Source organism: Cyprinodon tularosa, unplaced genomic scaffold (genome assembly GCF_016077235.1).
Source record: "Cyprinodon tularosa strain WSP-4 unplaced genomic scaffold, ASM1607723v1 ctg232, whole genome shotgun sequence".
Taxonomy (NCBI): domain Eukaryota; kingdom Metazoa; phylum Chordata; class Actinopteri; order Cyprinodontiformes; family Cyprinodontidae; genus Cyprinodon; species Cyprinodon tularosa.
Genome location: NW_024038870.1, coordinates 576,328 through 594,424, shown reverse-complemented (window position 1 = coordinate 594,424; position 18,097 = coordinate 576,328). Strand labels below are relative to the sequence as shown.

The 18,097-nt window shown below is 37.9% G+C and overlaps 1 protein-coding gene across 1 annotated transcript in view; it reads right to left on the bottom strand.

Annotated features, from left to right (window-relative positions):
* Nucleotides 1-18,097, bottom strand: part of smpd3 (sphingomyelin phosphodiesterase 3) — a 116,860-nt gene that overhangs the window by 51,674 nt on the left and 47,089 nt on the right. Inside the window, exon 4 of the mRNA XM_038286929.1 lies at nucleotides 16,946-17,897. Within this exon, the coding sequence (XP_038142857.1) occupies nucleotides 16,946-17,897 (952 nt within the window). The remainder of the gene's footprint in view (nucleotides 1-16,945; nucleotides 17,898-18,097) is intronic.

Sequence of the window (18,097 nt, the reverse complement as noted above, 5' to 3'; positions counted from 1 at the left end):
TCCCTCAGAGGATCCACGGCGGACTCTGCTGGAGAAAGATGGGATTTTCTCCAGCTCCCAACAATCTGATAAACCTGATAAGCTGCTTTACATACCTTTTCTTCATGCTCATCATTAGATATAATGCCAAAGCTTCTCTTTGACACCAATAAAGGAGCTACTGCATTTGAATTGCATCTTTAAAAATATATCTCCTTTGTCATTATCCCAGTAAACCACCTACATGAAATATGGAGGTGTGCAGACCTCTCAGTCCACTGAAAGGAACTGAGGTATATATCCACATCTAAGTGCATGAAACCTGTTGATGACTTGTATTTGGTTTAGAGATTAATTATAAGGTAAACTTCATTGCAGGTTTGCTGCAAGGGACAGTCTGCTGCAGCTGGTTCATGAGATTCTCTCAGTTCATATATAAGCATAATATATGTGCGATGCAAAGCAGCTGTGTTGTAAATCCGGTGGTAAATTCTCTAATGTACAATTAAAGTACATGCTTCAGTTGTCTTGGATAAACTGTTACTGCTGCTACTATCACTGCTGTAGCATCACAACCTCATCCAGGAGCAAGATGCTGCCACTATGATGTTAAACTTGTATGACTTAAAAAGTCAAAGGTGTGCATTTCATGCTTGGTGCAAAGATCATCAAGGTCGCAGAATTGATTTTAAACAATGTGGAATCAGAATAAAGTTGTTTTTTTGTGTGTGTAATTTATATCCTGAGCTTGATTAAGTCAGAGAACAAAGGAGTATTTCACACTAAAGACCAGTAACACGAAGAACCATAAGCACTGTGGGAAATATTTTATATTTAAATTTTACTGGATGTAATTCTAATTTAATAAACATTGTTTCGCTTTATTTTTTGTACATGAAAAACAAGTGACACTGATTATCAGTTTTTCTATTATAAATGAATTAGGTGACACTGTTCTATTAAACAAAGTTGAATATTTGTTTGTGATGCTACAGAACAAATTGAAATGAAACTGGAAATTACATGTAAAAATAATCCTAAGGCACAGCTAACATGGCAAAGCATCAAACAGTACAATCAACAAAGCGACAACGCCACTAATGTGTTTTATATGAGAGAACAATCAAGTCATCTGGTGAGTACAAAGACAAACACAGTGTGAACATCAGGTGCCTGAAATGAACTATATCTAATGAGATGCATCCCAGCTGGCAGTGAAGTGAGCTGGGGGTCCGGCGGGGGGGAGGCGGGTTTCACCTCGGACAGTTGCCAAGATGTCTGGAGGATGGGGGGGAGGTGAGGAGTAAAGAGCATACACGTCAAAGGCTGTAGCTGGCCATAAATCAGGCGTACGAGGAATAACACAGAGCCGAAGCTGATCAATGCATTAAAAGTGACATAGAGAAAGAAAACTGGGGCTCAGAGATAACTGCACCAGTAATGACTCAGTTGGTTGCACCTAAAAGGGCTTTTAACACAGTCCCAAGTGTCCATGTATGTGTAATTGATAAAATAATATAATTCAATCTCTGGAAATGTCTAACAGTGGAGACAGTTTCTGTGAAAATAAAGAAAATAAACGGAATAGGTTAAAATGACATGTCTTTATATAAAAAGGAGCCTCAAATGAACACCATTGAATGCGATGCATGTTCTACATCAGTTTCTAGGTGCTTTTTAGATGCTTCCAAAGAATGACAAACTAAACCATCATTGTTAAATTACAAAGCTTGAGAGATTCTTTCAAATCTAAATGGTATTTTTCATAATCTGCAGTGACACTGGTCTCTGTCTATATCTAATGGAGTCAGACATGGTCAGACACCCGTTCTCTTCAGTTTGTATCCTTCATACATCTAAATGGCTGTAAGACTGTTACTATGGCGTTGCTCTTGTTTATCATTCAAAGGTTCTTTATCATGTTTTTTTTAAGTCTTCCCCAGACAACTATAGGCATATATGACGATATATTGCCTTTGACATATTTATCAGTTATGAAATATTAGTTGTTTCCTGGAAGAGGGCCCTTGATACATTAAATGCTGCCTCTTCCTGTGTGTGTGCATATCTTTCTCTTTAGCCTTCTTTAGGAAGGCTGGTATTTTTTAAGACTTGGAATAAGGCTAAATATAGAGCAGTTGCTGTCACTGTGCAGATTAGCTGCTACAACAGCCACTTCATCTCAACTTTGAGCAGAAAGTTTAGATGAGCCTGAGGGGGTTGGTAATCTGTCATACATATGACGATGATCAGAGGTGGGTAGAGTACCCAAAAATTTTACTAACGTAAAAGTAGGCCTGCATCATATTTTACCCCATTACAGTAAGATTAGAAAGCAGCCAACCAAGAAATGACTTAAGGAAGACTTAAAGTTTTTGGTAAAAAAAAAAAAAAAAAAAGCCACTTAAGCACTGATTAACTCATAATGATATCTGAAAATGAAAAAATATGTAATAAAGACCAAAATATAATATTATGGGCAAATTCAGGGTTTTAGAGAGTATATACAAATAAAGTAATTAAAAAACAAAAATTGCAGAGGAAGCTCTTCTTTATACTAGTTTTGTTATTAACCAATACCTACACAAATTATATTTATTCCATGTAAGGTTGTCCTCCAAATGTCCTGGTAGGTTCATGTTAGTTGTGTACGAAAAAAGAGCACTTGTTTTGCCATAAACATAAACGGCGTATCTTTGTCTCTAGCGTTTTTTTTTTTTTAAAACAAGCATGTTCGTTTTTTCATGGAAGTTACAAAGGATGGAGTAGCCATTTATTGTGATGTCAAACTTTTAAACATGCAGCTAGAGGTTTTATTTTATTTATTTCTTTTTGTAGTCTTAGGACATAAAAATACTGGAGTATATCCAATGAGTTCATTTAAGCATATCTTAAAATGACTTTTGGGTAAACACCAATTAAAACCATACAAATACTTTAATTTTACATCACCTCACTGTTAGTTTGGATCTGTTTCGCTTTGTGAATCCTGAATGGGAAGCCACTTAAAGAAACAGAAGCATCCTACATTAGAAACCTCATGGTTTTTCAGAGTTAAGAAAAGACCATTTGTTTAGTGAGAATCTGAGTCATTTTAAAATAAAGCTGTAGGTTTCAAATTTGCGGTCTGACTCCCTATGGAGCCGCTTTGATTCAAGGCTGTTTTTGCATATGCTGTGTTGTTTTTGCTCACTGTGAGTCTGTTTACATCCATTTCACTTAAATGTTAGGAAGCAGCAGCGGAGCAAATATCTCGAGTGTCATTCTCACTTCCTGCTTTTGGTTTCTGGAGCCAAGCAGGATATTTATTCTGACACTTATTAAATGTGTGGCAATCCTCAGCACTCCGTTGTAGGTATCTTTATAAAAAACTCTTACCCTCTTATTTTGCATCTTTATTGCTATGTTATGTTTCTGCTTGCACATGCAGAGACACATTTTTTCTATACTGATTTTATCAACCTTTAATTTTTTTGTGGTACTTCCTAAGAACAGAGATTTGTTCTTTAATCGGGTGGTGCAAGAACAAATAACATCATCTGCTTCTGCAGCTCTGATTTGTGAGATTTGCACCTTCACACATTATCCCGGCTGAACTTTTTTCTTGTGCTGTGTCTTACAAGTGCTGTATAGAAATGCCACTTTCAATAGAAAAATACTTTTGTTTTTGTTCTTGCTGAGTTTGTGATTTAGTTCAATTCAATAAGACTATATTGATCCCAAAGGGAAATTAAATTGTTGCAACTCTTATTGATTTTTTTTCAACCTGTTGTTGTATACAGTACGTTGCTGTATGCAGAAATTATCTAGAAAAGTTATTCTGTTGTTTTTAGCAGTCTTCTGAAGAGAATGCAAAATTATCTGCAGAGGTTCTACAGGAGTTCCCAGAACACAAGAAGCCTTCTTTATCACTTTGTTAACTTTCTTAACCTCTGCTCTTCAGCTGCTAAACTCTAGCCGGAAAAGCAGATAGCCATATGTTGCGTGCATTCAGGCCTATGCTCTCATTTGCACATATTTATTTACTTTTTATTATTTTTTACATTTCTGTCTCTTTTATCCACCTTACTTTTTAAATATTTATGTGTCTCTTGTGCTTCTTTTATTTTTATCTGTGATTTGTGAAATGTGAACATGTTTGTGAAAGGTGTACTACTACTGCACAAAATTGCCCATACTGGGACAAATAAAAGCTACTGAACTACTGAACTGAACTGAACTAAAGTCACCTGATGATGGCAGAAGAGATTACAGTCTCCTTAACAAGCAGCAACCTTCAGCAATTCTATAATGTACCCTTAGTTTATGGTTTTGTATGCATGCAAACATTAGTTTGACAAAACATGTTAACATATTTATCTGTCTTTATGAATTTTAGAGCCCTCAACTGTCATGATCTGGTCTGTTTGCTCTCCCTTAATTAGTAATTCCTCTCACCTGCCGTTTTCCCTCTCTGCCTCAATTACAATTTATTCCTTTCACCTGTTTCATCTGGTTTATATTCAGTTCAGCCTGAGCATTCAGTGCCAGATCATTTCTTGTCTTTCTGTCAGTCCGTCGTTTCAGTTTTAGTTCATAGTTCATGTCCCGGATCCTAGCAGCCAGTGGAAAGAGGGTTTTTGTGTTTGTCTCATCTCCTGATTGTCCACTGTTCCTCCCCCACGGAGTCCTCTGGGTTTTTGGCTCAATATGGGGGGAGGTTCAGTTTTTATCCAGTAAGCCTGGCTCCAGGGAGGAGACCAGTTTAAAGTCCTGCTTCAAGTTCCGGTTCCACGTCCTGTCTCGGCTACCCTCTTCCACTGAGCCTGCCTGTCTGCACCTGATCCTGTCTGCTCCTAACCATGACCAGGTGGTCACGCATTCGGACCCTGTAAGACTCTGAACCCTCCTGGAAGCCTGTGGATGCCTGGAGGTCTGGATCCTGCCACCTGTTTCTGTTCCTGCCTGATCTGGATCCTGCCTGTTCTCTGTTCCTGTCTGTTCTGGATCCCTGACCAGGATCGGCTTCCAGCATAACCTCTGGGACTGCAGCACTTGGGGACATTCTTGGTCTGGACTGTTAAACCAGGTAAGTGACCAACTCGGATAATCTTCTGTCAGGTGATCGTGGTCACTTACTTGTGTTTCTCCCACTACAGAGTGTCTGAGATTGGGCGGTGCACCCCCCCAAACTCAGACTAGGGATAACTCTTTGCTATTTTGTACACAAACGATAACACAAACAAGTTAATGTCTTGTATAAATATTTCAAATATTCTAATTAACAAAGATATTTCTTATACCAAACTGAAGATAAAAACTGTTACTGCTGCTACTATCACTGCTGTAGCATCACAACCTCATCCAGGAGCAAGATGCTGCCACTATGATGTTAAACTTGTATGACTTAAAAAGTCAAAGGTGTGCATTTCATGCTTGGTGCAAAGATCATCAAGGTCGCAGAATTGATTTTAAACAATGTGGAATCAGAATAAAGTTGTTTTTTGTGTGTGTAATTTATATCCTGAGCTTGATTAAGTCAGAGAACAAAGGAGTATTTCACACTAAAGACCAGTAACACGAAGAACCATAAGCACTGTGGGAAATATTTTATATTTAAATTTTACTGGATGTAATTCTAATTTAATAAACATTGTTTCGCTTTATTTTTTGTACATGAAAAACAAGTGACACTGATTATCAGTTTTTCTATTATAAATGAATTAGGTGACACTGTTCTATTAAACAAAGTTGAATATTTGTTTGTGATGCTACAGAACAAATTGAAATGAAACTGGAAATTACATGTAAAAATAATCCTAAGGCACAGCTAACATGGCAAAGCATCAAACAGTACAATCAACAAAGCGACAACGCCACTAATGTGTTTTATATGAGAGAACAATCAAGTCATCTGGTGAGTACAAAGACAAACACAGTGTGAACATCAGGTGCCTGAAATGAACTATATCTAATGAGATGCATCCCAGCTGGCAGTGAAGTGAGCTGGGGGTCCGGCGGGGGGGAGGCGGGTTTCACCTCGGACAGTTGCCAAGATGTCTGGAGGATGGGGGGGAGGTGAGGAGTAAAGAGCATACACGTCAAAGGCTGTAGCTGGCCATAAATCAGGCGTACGAGGAATAACACAGAGCCGAAGCTGATCAATGCATTAAAAGTGACATAGAGAAAGAAAACTGGGGCTCAGAGATAACTGCACCAGTAATGACTCAGTTGGTTGCACCTAAAAGGGCTTTTAACACAGTCCCAAGTGTCCATGTATGTGTAATTGATAAAATAATATAATTCAATCTCTGGAAATGTCTAACAGTGGAGACAGTTTCTGTGAAAATAAAGAAAATAAACGGAATAGGTTAAAATGACATGTCTTTATATAAAAAGGAGCCTCAAATGAACACCATTGAATGCGATGCATGTTCTACATCAGTTTCTAGGTGCTTTTTAGATGCTTCCAAAGAATGACAAACTAAACCATCATTGTTAAATTACAAAGCTTGAGAGATTCTTTCAAATCTAAATGGTATTTTTCATAATCTGCAGTGACACTGGTCTCTGTCTATATCTAATGGAGTCAGACATGGTCAGACACCCGTTCTCTTCAGTTTGTATCCTTCATACATCTAAATGGCTGTAAGACTGTTACTATGGCGTTGCTCTTGTTTATCATTCAAATATTCTTTATCATGTTTTTTTTAAGTCTTCCCCAGACAACTATAGGCATATATGACGATATATTGCCTTTGACATATTTATCAGTTATGAAATATTAGTTGTTTCCTGGAAGAGGGCCCTTGATACATTAAATGCTGCCTCTTCCTGTGTGTGTGCATATCTTTCTCTTTAGCCTTCTTTAGGAAGGCTGGTATTTTTTAAGACTTGGAATAAGGCTAAATATAGAGCAGTTGCTGTCACTGTGCAGATTAGCTGCTACAACAGCCACTTCATCTCAACTTTGAGCAGAAAGTTTAGATGAGCCTGAGGGGGTTGGTAATCTGTCATACATATGACGATGATCAGAGGTGGGTAGAGTACCCAAAAATTTTACTAACGTAAAAGTAGGCCTGCATCATATTTTACCCCATTACAGTAAGATTAGAAAGCAGCCAACCAAGAAATGACTTAAGGAAGACTTAAAGTTTTTGGTAAAAAAAAAAAAAAAAAAGCCACTTAAGCACTGATTAACTCATAATGATATCTGATAATGAAAAAATATGTAATAAAGACCAAAATATAATATTATGGGCAAATTCAGGGTTTTAGAGAGTATATACAAATAAAGTAATTAAAAAACAAAAATTGCAGAGGAAGCTCTTCTTTATACTAGTTTTGTTATTAACCAATACCTACACAAATTATATTTATTCCATGTAAGGTTGTCCTCCAAATGTCCTGGTAGGTTCATGTTAGTTGTGTACGAAAAAAGAGCACTTGTTTTGCCATAAACATAAACGGCGTATCTTTGTCTCTAGCGTTTTTTTTTTTTTAAAACAAGCATGTTCGTTTTTTCATGGAAGTTACAAAGGATGGAGTAGCCATTTATTGTGATGTCAAACTTTTAAACATGCAGCTAGAGGTTTTATTTTATTTATTTCTTTTTGTAGTCTTAGGACATAAAAATACTGGAGTATATCCAATGAGTTCATTTAAGCATATCTTAAAATGACTTTTGGGTAAACACCAATTAAAACCATACAAATACTTTAATTTTACATCACCTCACTGTTAGTTTGGATCTGTTTCGCTTTGTGAATCCTGAATGGGAAGCCACTTAAAGAAACAGAAGCATCCTACATTAGAAACCTCATGGTTTTTCAGAGTTAAGAAAAGACCATTTGTGTAGTGAGAATCTGAGTCATTTTAAAATAAAGCTGTAGGTTTCAAATTTGCGGTCTGACTCCCTATGGAGCCGCTTTGATTCAAGGCTGTTTTTGCATATGCTGTGTTGTTTTTGCTCACTGTGAGTCTGTTTACATCCATTTCACTTAAATGTTAGGAAGCAGCAGCGGAGCAAATATCTCGAGTGTCATTCTCACTTCCTGCTTTTGGTTTCTGGAGCCAAGCAGGATATTTATTCTGACACTTATTAAATGTGTGGCAATCCTCAGCACTCCGTTGTAGGTATCTTTATAAAAAACTCTTACCCTCTTATTTTGCATCTTTATTGCTATGTTATGTTTCTGCTTGCACATGCAGAGACACATTTTTTCTATACTGATTTTATCAACCTTTAATTTTTTTGTGGTACTTCCTAAGAACAGAGATTTGTTCTTTAATCGGGTGGTGCAAGAACAAATAACATCATCTGCTTCTGCAGCTCTGATTTGTGAGATTTGCACCTTCACACATTATCCCGGCTGAACTTTTTTCTTGTGCTGTGTCTTACAAGTGCTGTATAGAAATGCCACTTTCAATAGAAAAATACTTTTGTTTTTGTTCTTGCTGAGTTTGTGATTTAGTTCAATTCAATAAGACTATATTGATCCCAAAGGGAAATTAAATTGTTGCAACTCTTATTGATTTTTTTTCAACCTGTTGTTGTATACAGTACGTTGCTGTATGCAGAAATTATCTAGAAAAGTTATTCTGTTGTTTTTAGCAGTCTTCTGAAGAGAATGCAAAATTATCTGCAGAGGTTCTACAGGAGTTCCCAGAACACAAGAAGCCTTCTTTATCACTTTGTTAACTTTCTTAACCTCTGCTCTTCAGCTGCTAAACTCTAGCCGGAAAAGCAGATAGCCATATGTTGCGTGCATTCAGGCCTATGCTCTCATTTGCACATATTTATTTACTTTTTATTATTTTTTACATTTCTGTCTCTTTTATCCACCTTACTTTTTAAATATTTATGTGTCTCTTGTGCTTCTTTTATTTTTATCTGTGATTTGTGAAATGTGAACATGTTTGTGAAAGGTGTACTACTACTGCACAAAATTGCCCATACTGGGACAAATAAAAGCTACTGAACTACTGAACTGAACTGAACTAAAGTCACCTGATGATGGCAGAAGAGATTACAGTCTCCTTAACAAGCAGCAACCTTCAGCAATTCTATAATGTACCCTTAGTTTATGGTTTTGTATGCATGCAAACATTAGTTTGACAAAACATGTTAACATATTTATCTGTCTTTATGAATTTTAGAGCCCTCAACTGTCATGATCTGGTCTGTTTGCTCTCCCTTAATTAGTAATTCCTCTCACCTGCCGTTTTCCCTCTCTGCCTCAATTACAATTTATTCCTTTCACCTGTTTCATCTGGTTTATATTCAGTTCAGCCTGAGCATTCAGTGCCAGATCATTTCTTGTCTTTCTGTCAGTCCGTCGTTTCAGTTTTAGTTCATAGTTCATGTCCCGGATCCTAGCAGCCAGTGGAAAGAGGGTTTTTGTGTTTGTCTCATCTCCTGATTGTCCACTGTTCCTCCCCCACGGAGTCCTCTGGGTTTTTGGCTCAATATGTGGGGAGGTTCAGTTTTTATCCAGTAAGCCTGGCTCCAGGGAGGAGACCAGTTTAAAGTCCTGCTTCAAGTTCCGGTTCCACGTCCTGTCTCGGCTACCCTCTTCCACTGAGCCTGCCTGTCTGCACCTGATCCTGTCTGCTCCTAACCATGACCAGGTGGTCACGCATTCGGACCCTGTAAGACTCTGAACCCTCCTGGAAGCCTGTGGATGCCTGGAGGTCTGGATCCTGCCACCTGTTTCTGTTCCTGCCTGATCTGGATCCTGCCTGTTCTCTGTTCCTGTCTGTTCTGGATCCCTGACCAGGATCGGCTTCCAGCATAACCTCTGGGACTGCAGCACTTGGGGACATTCTTGGTCTGGACTGTTAAACCAGGTAAGTGACTAACTCGGATAATCTTCTGTCAGGTGATCGTGGTCACTTACTTGTGTTTCTCCCACTACAGAGTGTCTGAGATTGGGCGGTGCACCCCCCCAAACTCAGACTAGGGATAACTCTTTGCTATTTTGTACACAAACGATAACACAAACAAGTTAATGTCTTGTATAAATATTTCAAATATTCTAATTAACAAAGATATTTCTTATACCAAACTGAAGATAAAAACTGAACAAAAAATCATGCTGCTCCATAAGTATGCTTTCAACCATATTTTAAGTAAATCTGGGGATCAGTTCAGTGTTTACAGTAACATTGCTTAAAAATTGCTTTTAGATGACAAATAAAATATAACTTTATGAATTTAGGTACACACGTGGACAAAACTGTCGGTACCCCTCTTTAAGTAAAAAGATAAAACCACAATGGTCAAGGAAATGACTCTGGAAAAAGTAATTTAAAATCTTTTACAGACAATCAAATGAAAGTTTTCTTTTTAACCATTCTTCAACAGGATGATTTAAAAAAAAAAAGAAAAATAAGCAGGCCAAGACAAAACTGATGGCACCACTAAAAAAGAATGTAAATGTGACTAAGACACATGTTAAATCAAGGCATGTCCACTAATTAGCTGAACAGATGTCTACAATCCTGCAATCAGTCATTGGTCCTATTACAGATGTGGACACAATGTGTGAATTTGCTAATTTAAAAAATGGAAATGTTTTAAATTGCAGTATTTCCATTACCTAAGACGGGAACAAAAACATGAGATATATCTATATATTAGATATATATTTAAGCCACGGCTCTAATGCTCATTGTCAAAAAATACTTGGTCTGCTATTACATCCAAATATGCTCCATCGTCCATCAAATACTTCTAGTTATCTTATTTTTGCATGCTATTAAAATCCAATTACAGATCATGTGACGTGTCTGATTGAAAAGAAGCCTTTATTGTAGTTTTGAATAATATAAGAAGTTCATTACAACTATATAGTACCTAATGGAAGTGTAAGGACATAACTCAGGAAAATTATCTCAGGAGATTACAAAGAAAATTGTATATAGGCATGATAAAGGTACAATCTATAAGACTACCTCTAATCAGCTTGTTCCTGTAAGGACAGGTAGGCATTATATTCAGACCATCTACTGTATGAGACTGTAGCCAACCTACCAGGACTTCACCACAGATGAAGAATTAATGACACATTGAAGAGATGGAGAATATGAATGTTAACAAAAGATACTAGAAAAAACTTCCAAAGAGATCAAAGGTAAACTTAAAGCTCAAAGAACAACAGTCAGATCACAACAGCTGCAGAATGGATTTAATAGGAGATGGCCAAGGAGGACATCATTGTTGAAAACAAATAATAAAAAAGCCAGACTGGAATTTGACAAACCACATGTTGACAAGCCACAAAGTTTCTGGTTGAATGATCAATGGACAGATGAGACACAAAATCAGCCTTCTTCAACTCTATGTACACAGATTAAAGAATGACACAAGAGGAGAACATTGTGAAACACAGAGGAGGCATGTTATGGTCTGGGGCTGCTTTGCTTTAACTGGCACAGTGTGTCTGGAATCTCAACAGGGTTCAATGAAATCTCAAGACAATCTAGGGACTCTAGAGAGAGCTGCCAAGTGTCAGAAAGCTTGGTCTCAGTAACATGTCAACAGCGTAATGACCCAAATGCCACAGCTACAAACACAGAATAATGGCGAAAGAAAGCTTAGACGAAATGGCCTCCTATGAGCCCTGACCTAAAACATTTTGAATGCCTTTGGAAGGAGCTGCAACATATCTAACTTTCATTTGATCATTTTCACACAACTTTGATTTATCACTTTTTTTTAGATTCAAGTTATTTCTATTACCATTGTGGGTTTTTCTTTCATTAAACAAGGGGGACCAACAATTTAGTGCATGTGTGTAAAGTGGCATTAGATAATACTAAAAGGTTTCAGAAATTGGGATATGTTTCCCAGAGAAGGAACATGCCGAGTGAATGATTTTAGTTTTCTTGCTCTTAAAAACTAGAGTAAAAAAAAAAAACAAATAAAGCCCAGCAGCACTTCCAATCAGGTCTCTACGGTATCATTCCTTTTATTAGATTTTAAACACTTATTTCATCTGCTGTTTTAAACAGATGTTCCCAGAAATATATCTAAATTGGGTGAGAACCATTTTGCTAAACACTGCTTTTTTCTTTCTTTCCTGGCACTTTTAAATGAGGAAATTACCTGTCAGCTGGCACATGGCCGATTTGTCAACAAGAAACAAAGTGACCTCACATACTGGGAGCTGGTAAAACATGAACGTGAAGGCAGCTTGCGGGCTGCCTCGACAGTCAGCAGACAGCGGGGAAACAGGATGAGACTGTCAGCGTGCAAGCTGTGATGGAATACGGCTTCCTTACATCGGGGCATGCAAAGACATGCTCATACAGGTATTCACCACCTGCGTCCGGTCACATATTGCCGATCCAGCCCACCAGGGACTGGAACTGATCCATCATCCCTGTTCTGCCATAATCACAGCCTGTGACTGATTAATGAACAAACACACTGTCATTAGGCTACATAAGACATACATTCAGTACATCCCTTGCCTTTGCTTCTGCAGTGATTTGGTTCACTGAAAAGCTTTCAACTCTCCATCGCTGCTTTCATCCAACAGTTATGAGTTTGGATATAATACAAAGTAACAAAGACAACTGGTAGATGGAAATGGAAAAAGGCAACAAAGGTCACCAGTTTATTTATCCTGTCGCTCTGTATAGAGCCTGCATCAGTACATTAGCAGCCATGTCTTAAATCCATCATAGTTAATGGCCTTATATCTATCCATCACAGGCTGCTAGGCATATGGCAAGCATTACATTTGTAACAGTAATGACCTAAATGATATTATAACTCATTCCCATCACAATAGCAGACAGAGTAAACATGCAACCCCTTCCATATGTATTTGAATCCCCGGGATGGATGCATTAACGGAGCATAGAGCAAGTTCCAGAGTTTTTGCAGATGTTTGCTCCCTCCTGAGAGAATTTAAAATGACAGCATTGTTGTGAACGCTCATGGAAGAAGAGAAAAAGCACCACAGTACAGCCCTACAACTGCACAGGTCTTTTGTTTAGAGGCACAATGTCATCTGAGGTTAAAAAAAAAAAAAATTATCTAGCTTTTTCATTGAGTCCCAATTTAGTCCAAATACAGATTTGTTGAAACCAGACCCAATATTTACTCCTGTTGTATTCTCTCACTAGCCATAGTCCAATTTGGCCCTTTTTATAATCGATAGGTTTATTTTCTTACTCTTGTGAGAAACCTTGGACGAGGCCAGAGGTGCAGTAATGGCTGTTTGTGATCATTTCCAAAACCATTGCAGAGTAGCCAGATGGAGGAGTATGTGCAGCACATTACACCTAGAGAATACAAAACCAAAACCATGAAAGGCCTCATGGAGAGGTAGCAGGTACCGCAGAGGTTGCTGCAGTAAATAGATGATAAATAATTTTGCATATGGAAGAAAAAAAAAATATTTCTAGCCTTTAAAATAGTCTAATGGCAGTTTATTTTATTCTTTTTTTTCCCACTCAGCCATAAATTCTAATTTGATTTCAAGTAGTTTTCAAAATACAAAAAAAATTAGATATATATTAGTGTCAAAACCTTAAATCACATGGGCCAAAAACTGTCTGCTCAAAAGTATTTGAGGATCAATCAATTTTTAAGAATTCCAAAACTACCAGGAAGTCTATGGTGATTTTTTTTTTTTTTTACTCTGCTCCACAAAAAATGAACATGAGACATTTTAATCAGAGAAGGCAGTCAGAATCTCTTTAGGCAAATTATTTGCATGTGTATGTATATGTATTGGCCTTATTAAATATAGACATCAGTTTACTCTTAATTCTTTTCAGCCAAACTGATAGAAATAGTCAAACATTTTGTCTATTTTCAGGAATAAGACCAAGATATGGATAAAACATTTCTTGCTCTATTTATTTGAGTTTAATAAGTTAATAACAGCAGATTTTGGTGCCCTAAGTGCAAGAAAATTATAAAAAGTGTAGTTACTAAAAGACAATTACTGTATTTTCTGTAATAATTTTGACCTGATTAGAACTAATGACTCCATTAGCAGTATTGAGAGACCAAAATCACTCTTTAACTGAAATGAGGGACTGTAAGACCTTAGGAGCTGCACTTTAGACACACCTGGAATCAAGATCAAAGTAGCAGGTGGAGGAAGTAAGCCACCCTCCAGCAGCTTGCAGTCATCACTCCTTCCAAGTAGACAGAGTAGCACACCTCTATATATTCATATCAATGCATTATACATGTATTATGTGCTTTTTAGTATATCATATTTTCAATATATTCTCAAATAAAAAAAATTATATTGAGACTATTCCAAATATTATTAAACAACAGACAATACTGATAATTTGCTCATTCATTTCAGTACATTAATGCGGCTATAAGCACGATGCAGGGAAGACAAAAGAATGTGCCACTGAAAAGTTATAGGTCCTCGGCCTTTCAGCATTGAACCCATTATTACTATGCTGAATACTGCAGACAAACACAAGCAGGAAATGTACCAATTCATTGACAAACATGAAAGCTGTAGACCTTGTGAAAATAATGACGTTTGTTTCTGCTTTTACACAGCGGAGCTGCGCACATTAGTAACAAGGATTCACTCAATTCAATGTGTGAATGAATGTGGGCGTAAAAAAGTAAATTTCAACATGTGTGACACATGTTTCAAGAGGGAAAGCTTTCAAGCACTAAATTGTTTCCAAACGCTTCAATAAAAAACTGCATATTGAATAAGTCTCAGCACATTATCATTAATAAGGTGAAGATAAAAAAGAAGAAGAAAGTGGATCTTGAAATGTGCCATTACACAAGAGTCCCGTGCAACAAGAGGAGCCCAACAACAGCCAGCAGAAAGTGATTAAGTTATACAATCTTTAACAAATATTATAAGTACATGTAAACATAAAGACGCAACCATCAAGAAGATAACTATGACTGAAACAGCAACATGGAGAAATCAGAATACAGAACAAATTTCTACTGCAGCAGAACAAGAACAGACACAATCATTTATCAAAATTAAGGTAAGGCTACCTGCAAAAAATAGGAAATGCTCACCAGTAAATCTACTTAGTGAGTAAAAGGACCAAATGTGACTTGAAATGACACCAAGGAAAGGTATAAAGAAATCCAAAGGTGTCCCAAAGCCTCTTAAATGGGTCTCACTTTAAAACTAGAGATGTAGTTACCGTTCTGTTTTTTTCTCTCTTGACCTTTAGCTCAGACTTATTCTGAAATTAGTTTCCATCTTGTAGATGAAGGAATATTTTGTGCTGAGTTCAAGCTCCACTCCTACAGACTGCCACTCTGGGCAAGACCCTTAACCCCACACTGCTCCTCAAGGGGATGGGTTAAATGCAGAGAATGAATGTTGCTTTGAACTTGTGACAATGTAATGAGAATAAAGTTGAATTCTATTCTATTCTTCTATTCCATAACAAAAAATACCAGCTTATAACACAAAAGAAACCTGAACAATATCAGTAGCAAATATGTCCGATCCAGCACCACATGGCATTCTGGTTAATGTAGGTAGAGCAAAGGACTTAGCTTCTCAGCCTCGCACAGCCAAACTTAACAAGTTCAATTTTACATTTAAATAGGGTTCTGGTTACATTTTAAAAGTAGGCTTTCCCAAACACCAGACATCATTTAGACCTTGGTTTTTAGGCTAAATCTGGTGAGAAATAATTGTTGAAAATTTGTCTGTGTTTCATTTTGTCCCAGTTTAGTCCAATAATAGACGTTGAAAAAGAGATTTTAGACGTCTTTTTCAGCATCTTTTCCACTTCTTGAAAATTAAGGCTTTTCGCCATTCACTTTTCAACCAAATGTAGATGTGGTTTGGACGCAAATCATTTCGTCTTTTAAATGTATTTTTAAACAAATTTTTCCCGTGGGTGAGTGAGTGGGTCCTTATTTCAAAACGAAACACTAATCAATTTTCGACATCGACTGATATATCATTGTGTTTTTAAGCAATATTACACAGCCCTTATTGCAACCCAAAAAGATTTAATCTGACAAAATTTTTCCTGTTTCAGGCGAGTTAAGTCAAAAAGAAATGTAGTTAAATCTGAGAAAACAGAAAATAAATGTGCTTATCACTTTCTTTAAATTCATCACTTAAAATATATAAATCACTATGGGTCACTTGGCCAAAACAGCCGCTGTGTTGATGCCAGGGATGTAGAGCCCCATATTACATCCCACCATCTGAGCTAAATTAGTAACAGAGTCCCATCTGTTACTATAGTTAATTTCTTAGGGAAGTCATATTTAATTGTCAAATCATTCTGGCTTAAACATGTATATAAATGTACTCTTTATCAGATTATATTGTCCCAAAATTTAGAAAATTTCTATCTGAAAAAAAAAATCCTGTCTTAAAATCTGAGGGGTTTTTTCCATTATTTTATGCAGGCCAGTTAGTTATATGTCAGTTTGTACACCTAAATTCAGCCAATCATATATCAACAGTCATCTGTCAATCAAATTTTTTCAGTCATAGCATCCTAATTCATATGTCGCAGCTAATATGCGCAACGGTTGAAATAAGAAATAAGAATCATTTACTTTACCATTGAGTTCCGTCCCAGTGTTGACGGGGATGGACGTGTACGTCTTCGGCAGGCGTAGACCTAACAGAACTGGCAGCGTTGCGAGGCAAGGGCTCAAACATGTACGGCTGTAAGCCTTCTACAGCAAACTAAGCTTCTGCCACCATCACCATCACAACCGATCATATTCACTTTATTCACTTGTGTAAACTTGGGCACCACTCTGGAGAATTTGGAAATACAATGGTTGGAACAGTTGTTTCCCTACAACTTTAAAGGTATTACCTTAAACACACTGCTTCTTCGTGTTTTGTTAGGGTGTCATTGTTATCCACGGTCACATGTCTTTTAGAAAAAGAAAGACTACAATTCTTTTAAAAATAAAGATATTTAAAATCTGTAACAGGTAAAGCAAAGCTGGGACAAGAAAAAAAATGACAACACTGACCTTAGCAAACAATGCCCCCTTGGCGGCCAATGCATCTTCTCCTCTACCGTTGGGGTAACATTCATATCGGGCATCCAGGATAGGGTAGCGGCTGGCCAGCATTAGGCCACTGTTCAAGAATTTGAACCTGGAGCAGCAGCCTTTCCAGCCATAACACCCGACATCGCTCAGCACATAGGGGAAATAGCGATGTAACTGATGTCGGAGTCTTGTTGTTGCTCCATGGTCAAACACTTCCTGTAGAGCCAGAAAATCCAAGTTGGCAGGGAAGAAAGCAGAGATCTCATGGTCAAACATTTCATCTCCATGTCGACGTTTCCTTCCAGGGCGTTTGAAGATTGACGTGCGTGGCACATGAGAGAGAGTGTTGTTGGAGGATATCCCTACTGCATTGTCGCCACTATGGTAACGAGTGAGAGACTCCCGAGAGGCAGTGATGCTCCCTGTGTCTCCTCCTGGCAAATCTCTATGATTTCCAGTCTCAGCCTCCTCCTCCTGGGGGTCTGGTTCTGGGGCACTGATGCTGATCTGAACTGCTGAGGTGTGAAGTGGACACTCTGTGGAGGGTTTTTTCTGTGCTTCATCCCCGTGCATTGGGCAGTCACGATGGCCAGAGTCATTCTGACCACCTGTCGAATGCATCGGGCAGTCAGTGGTATCACCTGAGGGGTGGATTGGACAGTCTGAATTGTTGTTGGTCCCTGCATGGTGGAGGGGGCAATCTGTTGTGGCATCTGACCCAGCTTCGTGAACGGGACAATTGGTAAAACTCTGGTCTCCTGAAGATGGGTGAACGGGGCAATCGGTGGCAACTGAAGTGTGGACAGGGCACTCTGTGATGGGCTCGATTTCATTTTCTGCTGGGCCATTGGTGGTGTGGACTTGTTCTGGACGCTGGTCCAGGGATGAAGTGCGGCGGAAACCTGTGGCAAGACTGCTGAAGGATGCAGCACTAAATAACAGAATAGAAAGAAATATGTTTGGAAGGCATAGTTCTCACCAGCAGCTGAGAAAATTAAGGCATACAGTGTTTTAGATAAAATAAGAATGAAATACTTCCATTTAACCATCTGCTTCTGTAGTATGAAGTTTTTGCAGGTTCTGTATTTAGATCCTATAATTATATAGCCTGGGTGCCAGTCCGAACTTAGT